Below are 13,104 nucleotides of genomic sequence, written 5' to 3'. Positions count from 1 at the left end.
CGAAGGTAAGTGGGGTAGAGAGCGCAGCACAGCTGAGGCGGATCCGGAGGGGAAGCCCTTCGGCGACGCCTTAGCTCGCCCGGCAGGGAGCCGCGCTCCTGAGCCGCGCGCGGGCAGCGCGCGCGAACAGTGCGCGCAAACACATTTGAAGATGCTGATTTTTAGAAGGCAGATCCTCAGATCATCTTGAAAATCAGTCTCTCCTAAGGTCATTTTCACCCAAATCACAAGTCACTTTTGGAAGCTGTGTCCTTAATGTGTGTGTTTCACAGCAACACTGATTTAGTTTGTATGTATTATCAACACATAGGTGCTGCAATGCCACAGGATAAAAAGGGGGATTAATAAAAGGGACTTATTCCTATGCACTTTATCTGGGCACATCAACCATGTGTAGAGGTCCACTGGGTGAATTTATCTAGTTTTGTTTCACAAACTTCACATGCAACAGTGCTTAAAATATATGCTTGGGGACTGACTTAACTTCCACGGAAGCCAATGGTGCCTTGCAGTTGATTAACTTCAATATGTGCCAAAGAAGTCGAAAGATACAAAAGGTGTGCTATACACTCCTACATCCTAGCATCAAAAATAGGCATGGCCTCAGCCTTCTGCTTTAAAATCTATGGTGTGGTCTAGAGTAAAGGAAGTAAAGGAAGAAAGAGTAGAGGAAGAAACACTCTGCTGCTGCCTCTATTAGCAGTGAGTGGGTTAGAAGAGGAACACAACAGCCCAGCCAAACTATGTCTAATGGTCTCAAAAACAAAAGACACTCCACGAGGCCAAATTCTGTATTGTTCTGGACCTTGTGAAATCCCATGGATATCTGTGGGGTCGCACAAGAGGAAAAAAGGGCAGAATCCAAACCTGTGGGTGGATCCAAGTTGAAAATTAAGCCAGTTTTAGCACCTGCTTCATATTTACGACATTGCTCAAAGTGCTTCAAACTGCAAGTGAATATTTGTGCTGGAAAGTCTGTTATGGTATCTCCTCAGGACCAGGCCGGTATGTGCTTACTTCTAACCATATTAAAAAGTAGGACTAACCTCAGATTACTACTGTTACACTGCATGCAGTTTACTGGATTCTCTCTGTTAATGGCTGAACTTTTTATATAAAGACCAAACATAAGTTTTTGATTTTCTTAGACTAGTAAGAGGTTGTTTTTTTAAAAGAAACTGCTGCCCTAAGCAAATTGCAAGTCTATAATATTTCCATTAAGAGATCTTACATTCCCAATGTCTAGTGATTTCAGTAATATGTTATGCAGTCCAGAAACATGGAATGAAAATTGTTCTTGTGACCACAGAAGCATTTTAGATCCTTCCGGTGAGGCCCTTATCCAGGTCATTTCAATCTGTTTGATTAATGTTTCCTTTTTTCTCTGTCATTACTTATAGGGAAGTGGGGGAGGTACAGATTTCTTTCAGAAGAATGCAGTCTAAATGGAAACAGATTCGCATTTACAAGACTTTAAGAATATTTTCCTTTATTTCTTCCAAATCAATAGAATCTGGCAGGTAAGTCATAATGGGCTGCACTCCAGGCCCCAACATGGCCCCCTTACAGGGGTTGACTGAAGGAGCAGTGGGTACATCCAGAGCATTCCTGTATTTCAGCTCTCTACTGTTAGCAGATTTCTTTGAGGACTGGTAGCATTCAGTACAAGTTGGAGGAGCCCTGAGACACCTCTGTTTCTTTGGATTAGTGGCAAGAAAAGGGGTGGGCGGAGACAAGTGAACTCCAGTATGTCCCTGGGACTGGGAGTTGTACTAAGCAAAGCTTGGCTAGACCCATGTGTTAGCTGAGCTAGAGGCTTAGGCTTACTTAAGATGGTAGGAAGGGCTTAGTGTCTGAAAGTCCCCTAAGTTCAGAAAAGAGCTGAACTACTGAATTAAGCAGTATTGGACACCATCCCATAAGGATAAGAACAGACTGAGGACACTCAGGACATCTTTCTTGATGAGGTCAAGATGGGTTGGTACCAGCCTCCAAAGGGCAGTTTTCTGCACCTTCACAGCATCAGTGTAATCGATCAGCAAGACTGTGGTTTTGGGCAGTGGCATAAGTCGGGCAGAGCAAACATGGCAACCAGCCTGGGCGCTGACTTGGGGTGGGATGGGTGGGACAGGGGAAGGACAAGCAAAAAAAGTGGTTGTTGACAGCTATGTGATTGCAATTGTAAACTGCAGCAGCAACTGGAAGTCACTGCTGCCCCTGTGTACCGGGCACCTGGCTAGGTCCCTATGCTGCTGGTTTTGACACTTGGTAAAGTCCTTCTGTAACCCAAAACTAGTATAAGAATGGAGCTATAGTGGCTGTTGACTCACTGTGTATCTCGCGCAGACTTGTAATCAACCTAAACTAGTGATTAGTGAAAAGATGCCTAGCAAGCTAAGTTTATGCCTCTTCTCTGTTACCGTGTGTGCTTAGCACTGCTACAGGTATCATTAAAGCTCTCCCTGAGTAGCACCAAGGGCCTAGAATGGTATAAACTCAAGTATATGCTCTGAGAACCTAATCAGCATGTGCATGCTGGTTTTGTCATTTGGATATTTGCATTGTAGGTATTTGCACAAGTGAATATTAAATTTGGTGGCATCACTTCTATAAGTTTGGTCAGACTTTCAGGTAACTACATGTAACCACATATAAAAAGTTACTTGTATGTAGTATACTATAGTTACTTTTTCTTCCTGTACATTACCTCTTCACTTAAAGCCATGTTCCTTATTCTGGCATGCCTGTGGGTATCAGGGGGGGGGGTGGGACTTTATGTCAAGGAGCACTACACATCCTCTGCCAGCAGTATGGGGTCAGGGGAAGGGCGAGCTGAAGTGCTCTGGGTCAAGATCCAGGGGGGGCAAGGCGAGAGGGATTTGACGGTGGGGGTCTATTACAGACCCCCCAATCAGGAGGAGGAGCTGGACAGGGAATTTTCAGGCCAGCTTGCGGAGACACTAAAAGCAAGGGATGTAGTTGTCATGGGCGATTTTAATTACCCGGACATCTGCTGGGAGGAGCAGTCAGCCGGGACGGACCGCTCCAGGAGGTTCTTGGCCGAGTTGCAGGACCTCCACTTGATTCAGGAGGTGCACAGTCCCACCAGAGGAGATGCTCTGCTGGACCTGGTCCTGGCCGCAGGCGACGACCTGGTAAGAGGCCTCCAGGTTCTTGACCACCTGGGCAATAGTGATCATCGCGTGCTGGAATTCACCATCCAGCGTAGAGTGTCAAGGGCCCGCAGCAAGGTGGTGGCCCTAGACTTCAGGAGGGCCAACTTCAGTGAGATGAGGAGATTAGTGGGAGAGGAACTGGGGTCCTTGAGGGCAGAGGAACTCAGCGTCCAAGAGGAGTGGTCGTTCCTTAAGGAAACGATACTCGGGGCCCAAGGGGTGTCCATCCCGACAAGAAGCAAGGCGGGCAGGAGTGTCCAAAAGCCCCCCTGGCTCACCAAGGGTGTCCGGGAATGCCTGCTTGCCAAAAGGGTGGCGTACGCCCGGTGGAAGGGGGGTGTAATCTCCAAAGAGGAGTATACCTCCTCTGCTCGGGCCTGCAGGCGGGCTGTTAGGAAGGCCAAGGCGGAGATAGAGCTCGGATTAGCGTCCAGGATTAAGGATAACAAAAAGTCCTTTTTCAAATATATTGGGAGGATGAAGAAGGCGCCGGGTAATGTGGGGCCCCTGCAGGATATGCGGGGCAATCTGGTGGTTGCGTCAGAGGATAAAGCGGACCTCTTTAACCAATTCTTCACCTCCGTTTTCTTGTGCAGGGACCGGGACTTCCCTGCTGTGATAGAAGCCGGACGCGAGGGGATCGCCTTCAGACCTCAGGTTGGGGAGGACCGGGTTAGAGAGCTTCTGGAGGGGCTGGACGCGTTCAAGTCAGCGGGTCCGGATGCTCTCCACCCCAGGGTGCTGAGGGAGCTGGCTGGGGTTATTGCAGGGCCCCTGGCACGGCTCTACGAGCGATCGTGGTGCTTGGGCCAGGTGCCAGACGATTGGAAGGTAGCTAATGTGGTCCCCATCTTCAAAAAAGGGAAAAGGGAGGACCCGGGCAATTATAGGCCCGTCAGTCTTACCTCAATCCTGGGGAAGCTCTTTGAGAAGATCATCAAGGAGCACATTTGTGATGGGCCGGCATCCGAGATGATGCTCAGGGGCAATCAGCATGGATTTATTAGGGGGAGATCATGTCAGACCAACCTGATTGCCTTTTATGATCAGGTCACAAAGGCCATGGATGCAGGTGTCGCGGTGGATGTAGTCTTTCTGGACTTCAGCAAGGCCTTTGACACCGTCTCTCACCCCATCCTAATTAGTAAACTAGGCGACTGTGGCATAGATGCCTACACGGTCAGATGGATTGCAGATTGGCTGAAGGGTCGCACTCAGAGGGTGGTGGTGGATGGATCATATTCGACTTGGGGGGAGGTGGGTAGTGGAGTCCCCCAGGGCTCGGTCCTGGGGCCTGCGCTGTTCAATTTCTTCATCAGCGATCTTGATGTTGGGGTGGAGAGCAACCTGTTTAAATTCGCTGATGACACCAAAATTTGGGGGGAGGTGAGCACGCTAGCAGGGAGAGAGAGATTGCAGAAGGATCTGGATAGGTTACAGGGGTGGGCAGACAGGAACAGGATGCGTTTCAATACGGACAAGTGCAGGGTGCTGCACTTGGGTAGTAGGAACCAGCAGCACACTTATAAGATGGGGAGCTCCCTACTTGAGAGCACGGAGGCGGAAAGGGATCTTGGTGTCATTATTGACTCCAAGATGAACATGGGCCGACAATGCGAGGTCATGGTTGGCAGGGCTAACCGGACCTTGTCGTGCATCCACAGGTGCATCTCGAGTAGAGCCAGGGAGGTGATCCTCCCCCTCTATGCGACGCTGGTCAGGCCGCAGCTGGAGTATTGTGTCCAGTTCTGTGCGCCCCATTTCAGGAGGGATGTGGACAACATGGAGAGGGTCCAGAGGAGGGCCACCCGCATGATCCGGGGACAACAGGGCAGACCCTACAGTGAGAGACTGCGGGACTTGAACCTATTCAGCCTCCACAAGAGAAGGCTGAGGGGGGACCTGGTGACCGTCTATAAACTCACTAGGGGGAACCAGAAGGGTTTGGGGGAGACGCTGTTTCCCCTAGCCCCCGCTGGCATAACAAGGAGTAATGGGCACAAGTTGATGGAGAGGAGGTACAGATTGGACATCCGAAAAAACTACTTCACAGTTAGGGCGGCTAGGAGCTGGAACCAACTTCCAAGGGAGGTGGTGCTGGCCCCTACCCTGGGGATCTTTAAGAAGAGGCTGGATACTTACCTGGCTGGACTCATTTGAGTCCCGTTTTTGTTTTTAGGGTGAGTGGTTTTGTTTGTGTTTTTGGGTTGTTCTCCCGCCCTGGCGGGGGGGCGGGCTAGAAGATCTATTAGGTCCCTTCCGACCCTGAAACTATGAAACTATGAAACAATATCAGACCGATGTATTGATTCACCTTTCATATATGTTTTTATTTTGGGGGGGTGGGGGTGGAAAGGTAGATCTCAGCCTTTTGGCTAAGATCAAACATTTTTGGCACCAAGGGGAGGGTGTCAGGGATGGCTCTGGCTCTCCTGATGCTGACCTGGTGTTGCAGTACCTCCAGGCTGGATGCCAATTTCTTGTGGAGGGAACATCTTTCTGTTTGTTGTTTGTGTTTTGGGGGGGAGGAGGGGGTTATCCTTAAAAAATAAGGGAAAAAAGGTTCCTGTCTGTGTATTTGCCAAATGTGGGCCATGTGTTTTATAGTTTTATGTGTTGTTTATGTTCAGTGTTGGCTCAATTTACTCAACTTCATAATTGGTTTCCATTGCTGAGCCCATGTTGTTTTTAATGACAGACAATGTAACTAGTGAGGTTTCCTTGTATGTGAACAAATACACTAAAATAAGAATAGGCTATAACAGGGTTTCCCAACCATTCTGCTTTGTTCACCACCTTAGGAAATCAATGCAGGGATGAAGTCAGGAAGGCCAAAGGGCAATTGGAGTTGCAGCTAGCAAGTGATATGAAGGGAAACAAGAACAGTTTCTACAAGGATGTTGGTAGCAAGAGGAGGATCAGGGAAAGTGTGGGTCCTTTATTGAATGGGGGAGGCAACCTTGTGACAGAGGATGCAGAAAAGGCTGAAGCGCTTAGTGCCTTTTTCACCTCAGTCTTCACACACAAGATCAGTTCCCAGACTACAGCATTGGGCTGTACAGTTTGGGAAGGAAGTGAGAAGCCAACAGTAGTGGAAGAACAGGTTAGGGACTATTTAGAAAAACTTGACATATACAAGTCCAAGGGGCTGGATGGGATGCACCCAAGGGTGCTGAGGGAGTTGGCTGATGTGATTGCAGAGCCACTGGGCATAATCTTTGAATACTCATGTCTATTGGGAGTGGTCCTGGATGATTGGAGAAGGGCAAAAAGGGCAAACATAGCGGCCATCTTTGTGAAAGGTAAAGAGAGGATCCAGGGAACTACAGGCCAGTCAGCCTCACTTCAGTCCCTGAAAAAAAATCATGAAGCAGATTCTCAAGGAATCCATTTCTAAGCACTTGGAGGACGAAAAAGGTGATTGCCTTCTATGATGAGATGACTGGCTCTGTGGATGCGGGGAGACCAGTGGATGTGGTGTACCTTGATTTTTAGCAAGGCTTTTGATACTGTCTCCTACAATATTCTCACAGGCAAACTAAGGAAGTATGGGCTAGATGAATGGACTATAAGGTGGATAGAAAACTGGCTGGAGCATTGGGTTCAGAGGGTAGCTACCAATGGCTCAATGTCTAGTGGCAGCTGGGAACAAGTGGAGTGACTCAGGGGGCAGTCCTGGGGCTGGTTTTGTTCAATGTCTTCATCATTGACCTGGAAGATAGCATAGAGTACACCCTCAGCAAGTTGGCAGATGACACCAAGCTGGCAGAGTAGTAGATACGCTGGGAAGATAGGGCTAGGATTCAGAGAGACTTAGACAAATTGGAGGATTGGGCCAAAAGAAATCTCATGAAGTTCAATGAAGACAAGTGCAAAATCCTGCACTTAGGATGAAACAATCCCATGCACTGGTACAGGCTGGAGGCTGATTGGCTGGGCAGCAGCTCTGCAGAAAAGGACCTCAGGATTACAGTGGACAATAAACTCAATATAAGCCAACAGTGTGCCCTTCTCGTGAAGAAGGCTAATAGCATGCTGGGCTGCAATGGTAGGCGTGTTGCTAGCAGATCAAGGGAAGTGTTTATTCTCCTTTATTCAGCACTGGTGAGGCCACATCTAGAGTACCGTGTTCAGTTTTGGCCCTCCCCACTACAGAAAGGATGCAGATAAATTGGAGAGAGTACAGGGCAACACAATTGGTTAGGGGGCTGGGGCACATGACTTATGAGGAGAGGCTGAGGGAAGTGGGCTTATGTAGTTTACAGAAGAAGACAGAGGGGATTTAATAGCAGCCTTCAGCTACCTGAAGGGGAGTTCAAAAGAATGGAGCTAGACTGTTCTCAGTGGTGGCTGATAACAGAACAAGGAACAATGGTCTCAAGTTACAGCAGTGGAAGTTTGGTCAGATATTAGGAAGAATTTTCTCACTAGGAGGCTGGTAGAACACTGGAACAGGTTACTCGGAGGTGGAAAAATCCAAGGATGGAGCTTCCACCAATACCCAGCTAGACAAAGCTTTGGCTGGGATGATCTGGTTGGGAATGGCCCTGCTTTGAGCAGGGGGTGGACTAAATGGCCTCTAAAGGTCCCTTCCAACCCTAATTTTCTACGATTCAAGAGGTTAATGGTCAAGATGACAAGATACGAAGTTGATCAGCGTGGGTTACTTGTTGAACATCATTGCCCACTGCCTTGCAAAGATTAGAGACTACCTGCCTACATTATCTTACTATGCTTTTGGCCCCAATCTCAGTGGTACCCTCTCAGTTATAAACTAAACTAAAAAATAATAATAATGATAGAAGGATGACAAAAATGTTGAATACTTAAGCTCAGGGGTGCTCAACCCCTGAACTGCAGGACTCCCCAGTTGTCTGGAAATGTGCTGGTGGGGGAACAGTAGCAGCGTGAAGTGCTGCTCCCCGCTGCCAAATTTCTGGGACTGCAAGGAGCCCTGGGGGTTGGATAATGTGGCCTAGTATGCCAAATTGTAACAACACGTGGCTGGATCTGGCTGGATCTAAGCATTCAGGGTTGGGCCAATGAGCTGGATTGCACTGGATTGCATCCATGGACTGACCCCACACTCTGACCCTGTGTGGTATGCATTGAGCAGACTGATCCCGCATCAGACATCTGCTACACAGGGTCAGAAGTCTGCATGCCCCTGCTTGAGCTTTATTTTAAATATTATCTTACTGTTATAAGTAGTAATAGAATGAAAACTACTTTTCAGTCTTTAAGAGCCAAGACCCTGCTCTTGTTTGAGCATACACTGTAAACTTAATATACCCCTTAATTAATTTATGTATGCATGTGATTTACATGCCACTCTTCCCAACAAGGCTCATGGTGGCTTACAGCAAGGGAAACAGAAATTTAAAATGGCAGTTAGAATAAATAAAAATAACAAAATAAATCAAAATAAAGGAGAGACCCACTAGATAACATCTCAGCTTAGTTTTGCTAAATGCCTGCCCCAACAGAACAGTTTTGTAGCACCTCTGAAAGATGTCCAGGCTCAGGCTCTGGTGGGCCTCAAGAGGGAGGAAGTTCCAGAGCAGAGGATCAGCTGCTGAGAATGACCTCCCACATGTTTTTGCCAAGTGTACTTGGAGTACTGATATGTGAAGGAGGTTGCTCTTAGCTGATCTTGGGGATCATGATGGAGCATAGGTGGTTCCTTAGGTATGTAGGTTCCAAGTCATTTATGCTGGTTTTGACCTACAAAACCCTCTTGAAATGCATCCAGAAAGCTACTGGGAACTAGTGTAGATGCTGGAGGATTGGAGTTACATGCTCCTAGTGACCCACACCTGCCAGAAGGCAGGCCTCCATGGTCTGCATCAGCTGCAGCTTCTGGATGGTTGTCAAGGGCAGCTCCACAATAGAGGGCATTGTAGTAGCTCAGTCTTGAAGTTCTAAAGGCATAGATGATGATGGCCAAATCAGAATCTGAAAGAAAAGGTTGCAGCTTTCTCACTAGATGACGTAGGTAAAAGGGACTTTAAGCTATGATCACCTCCGGAAGATGCTGGTGCAGCAGAAGATCCAGGAGAACCTCAAGGCTGCAAACCTGAGTGACAAAGGGAGGCTGAACACCATCAATGATAGGTGTCCCAGTCCCCTCCAGGTCACATGTTTTGCCTACCACCCTCACCTCTGTCTTGCCTGGATTCAGTTTCCATCGTTATACCTGCATCTAGTACCCAACCACAGCAAGGCACTGGGAAAGTACTAAAACTGCAGGGCCTGGGTCAGAAGAGAAGGAGAGGTAGAGCTGGGTACCATCAGCATATTGATGGCACCTCACTCCAAACCTCAGGCACAATCTTGCCCTGTGACCTCATGTACACATTGAGAAGGAGGATAAATGAGATGGAACCCTGGGGAGTCCCACAGGAAAGGTCCTGAGGGGATGATATCACTTGTCCATCACCATCTTTTGGGACCTCCATGCTAGAAAACTAATTCAGTGCTGTCCTGTGAATACCCACCAAGTCATATAAATAAATTATCAGCACCTCATGGTTAACAGTATCAAAGGTCACAGAAAGATTGTATAAAATCAGCAAGGCAAAATCTCCCCTGTTGATCTCCAGGTGAAGACCATCAACCAAAGCTGTTAGCACAATCTGTCTGTGCTATATCCAGAATGAAAACTGGACTGAAAGGGGTCTAGGAAATTGATGGCATCTAGATGTGTCTGAATCCACCAGGCATCCAAAAAGGGGAGATTGAAGATACCACCAGTTGGATAGCTTTGCTTTAGGCAAACTAATTAGCATGGCTGAGTGACGCTGCCAGTTACACCACTCCCAAGTGGTTATACTGCTTCTGGTTTAAGAGGCGGCCTGCCCAGAGTGGCACAGCATGCTTGAAGTTGCCACTACAAAGCACAGTGAATTTATGTTGTAGGCTTAGTTGTTACATTTCAGTGAAATGTTCATTAGCAGGGGGTAGCTGAGAGGTTCCTATTTTAAAACTAGGAACTTGGAAGTCACAAGCTTTTAATTTCAACTGACAGAGAAATCTAGGAGAAAAAAAATGAGGAAGACTGATGCAGCACTCTTGTCAAAGAAAGAAAAAATTATGTGGATTAGCCCAGTCATAGGGCTGCCAGACACTATTTGCTGTGCAGGAAATCAGGGCTACCACCTTTCCTGCTCTCAGTGGGTAAGCCCTAATGTTCCTCAGAGATTCCAGAGGGAAGCAGAGAAATCTACAGTGGAAACAGAGATTCAGTCTGATATTGGATGTTGCTGCATGAGTGTTGCAAGCAGGAAAATAACCAGAACATGAAATATCAGTGAGGGAAGAGATTACTGGAACACAGATGGGCAAGCACTGTTTCTAAGCAATATCACCAGACTTTGTTCTCATGAATGAACTCTGGATATGTCTTACACTGCTTCTGCTATGCTGTCAAGCCAAATGACAAGAAGCATGCCCCACCAACTTGCCTGGCATGCACCAAGCTTAGAAATGAAGCAGTGAAGCTGCCCTGAAGATGCCCCCTGTGCTGCTCTTAAGACTTTGCCATGCTTGAGAGTAGCACCAGGAAGTGTCCTCACGGGGGGTTCAGTGCCTTGTTTCCACATATGCAACAGGCTAGATAGTCACCTGGCTGGGGTCATCTGACCTTGGTCCTCTTTCCTGCCAGGGGCAGGGGGTCGGACACGATGATCCATTGTGGTCCCTTCCAACTCTACAATCTATGAATCTATGAACAGGAGCTGGGGGCAGGGGCGGTGAATGGAGGCTTCCTGATGGCACTCTTGAGAGCACCATGGAAGCAGTATAGACATACCCTGTGAGTTCTAGTGATGAGTTTATTTCAGTTAGAGGTTCTGTATTAGAGCATTTGGTGACATTCTTCTGGGAAGATATTTGGATCAGAAGCAGGTACTAAAAAACAATAATAACCATGTGGAGAAGGAAGTACAGAATTAATATTAATATGTTAAAATATAGTTTGTAGCCAAGACCGTGATACCACAGAAGAATATTAAAGGCTAATCAACTAGATTAACTTACATGGAGGCTGATAGTATGGATCAACCGGACACTGATTTCTAAGGTGACATGGAGCTTGTGAAGAAACATCAGGGTGAGGCACTCGTTGGAAAACAGGGCATCGTTGAGGTTCAACACCAGGAAACTCTCTGGATATTAATGGTCCTGGAAGGTCCTGGCGGTTAAAGCCAGATATAAGTGGTAGCGGAGGTTCCAAATGTCTGATGCCCATGACATCTCGAGATTGAGAATCATATCCAGTATCTACAGTTGGTAGGTCCAATGGTGCTCTGTCATCTAAGGGCTGATATGACTGTGAGTTCTCTTGGTTTTCATCATCAAGTGAATTCTGGGAAGCATCAGATAAACTTTTGTTTGATTTACTAGAGTTGTGGCCAGTATCAGGAGAATCCGTTGAAAGCTGAGATCTCAACAGCTTGCTTGATTTTTCCATAGCCAACAGATGAGGCTTAGATAGGAGCATTTCAACCTCTGATTCACCAGAAGAACAGGAAGGTACATCTTTTCCAGAATCCTGATGCCTTACCCACAGGCTGCTGTCATTCTCCTCAGCCCGTACATTGTGTGGTATAGCCTGGTGATAATATGTAGGTTCAGAGAGTTTGTCAAAATGTGGCCGACTGGCCATGGCATGAGACATTTGGGCTGGGTAAGGCCCTAAGGGTTCCGAATTATCTATATTCTCATCAGAAGGCATCAAAGCCTCTTCCAGTGACTGTTCTGGAAATGGGGCCCAGAATGCAGATTCGTCAACTTCGACTGGTATGCTTCGACTCATCATGGTACCTAAAAAAGAGAAAACATAAACAATGTAAAACTAGTTACATTCCTTGGGTAACTCATGGATTTTAGTAAGCTTTAGAATGCTTTTTAGGAGTAGATTAGGATAAACTAGGGCAAGTAAAGTCAAGTAATTAGGCTAAGGGAAATACAATTAGAGGAACTGGTAATGGGTGAGGCAATGCCATAGGTGAGAGAAGCTTAGGACTAGGATAAAGGTGAGACAGCATACAAGAACAGGGAAATGAAATTACTTAAGTTCAGTCCTGAACTGACTGTATCTATCCTAACTGCAAAATGATAAAATAGATCCGCTTTCCATATTAGCATTAAAGCTGTTTCACATAATCAATTAGGAGCAATATAAAAGGAGCAATTTAACTTCCATTGTGGTCTTCTTACTTTAAACCTCAGTTTAGCAGAGGGTCCTGCCCATTGATGTTACCTAACCCTTTCTAGTTCACAACTTAGTGTCTGAAAACTTCGGTATGATCTTGGGGCTGTCAGGCTGGCCACCCGTTAGTGAACTTAATATTTTTGAGTTCAGCAAATTTAGCAATTAAGAATATCTTTCTCTCTCAGGTATTGTAATCTTTTTCTCTCTTAGGTTTGTAACTATTTGTAAAATTTCAGCTTTCTAATCCTATTGTTATTTCAAGTGTTTAACCATTTTTAATAGTTGTAAACATTTTCCCAGAACCTGTTGTTTTATATGCAACCATTTCCTTTTTTCAGATTAAAAAAAAATCTTATCAGCTGTAACTGAAATAGCCATTTTGTATGAATCACTAACACTCAGTAGTTCTATAGTCACTTACAGTACTTGCAAATTAAGGCTTTTAATAAAGTTTTTTATAACTGTTCCTTTAGATGACTTGATTTTTATTGGAACAGATCTCTTGGATCTATCTTGGTCCCTCATACCAGAGCTGATCAAACAACTATAAAAACAAATTATAAAAAGGCAAACGTATCTTCAACATTATGAGTCAAGATTAAAGAGTGAAACTTGAAAGCTAAAATATCACAGAGTGAAAATATGTTTTTAGAAACCGACAACAATAACAATGCATCTCCGCTTGGTTGACATGATGAAGAAACAAATTCATAG

At 46.2% G+C, this 13,104-nt stretch overlaps 1 protein-coding gene across 3 annotated transcripts in view; it reads right to left on the bottom strand.

The window, feature by feature from the left end:
- TRAF3IP2 (TRAF3 interacting protein 2) overlaps positions 1-13,104 on the bottom strand; it is a 60,917-nt gene that overhangs the window by 35,268 nt on the left and 12,545 nt on the right. For all 3 annotated transcript variants that reach the window (XM_006019473.3, XM_014517896.2, XM_025198842.1), the window contains one exon: positions 11,214-11,999. In XM_006019473.3, coding sequence (XP_006019535.1) covers positions 11,214-11,999 — 786 coding nt within the window. The remainder of the gene's footprint in view (positions 1-11,213; positions 12,000-13,104) is intronic.

The sequence above is a fragment of the Alligator sinensis genome, unplaced genomic scaffold (assembly GCF_000455745.1).
Source record: "Alligator sinensis unplaced genomic scaffold, ASM45574v1 scaffold737_1, whole genome shotgun sequence".
Taxonomy (NCBI): domain Eukaryota; kingdom Metazoa; phylum Chordata; order Crocodylia; family Alligatoridae; genus Alligator; species Alligator sinensis.
Note: the sequence above shows the minus strand (reverse complement) of the source record. Positions and strands in the feature narration are given on the sequence as shown.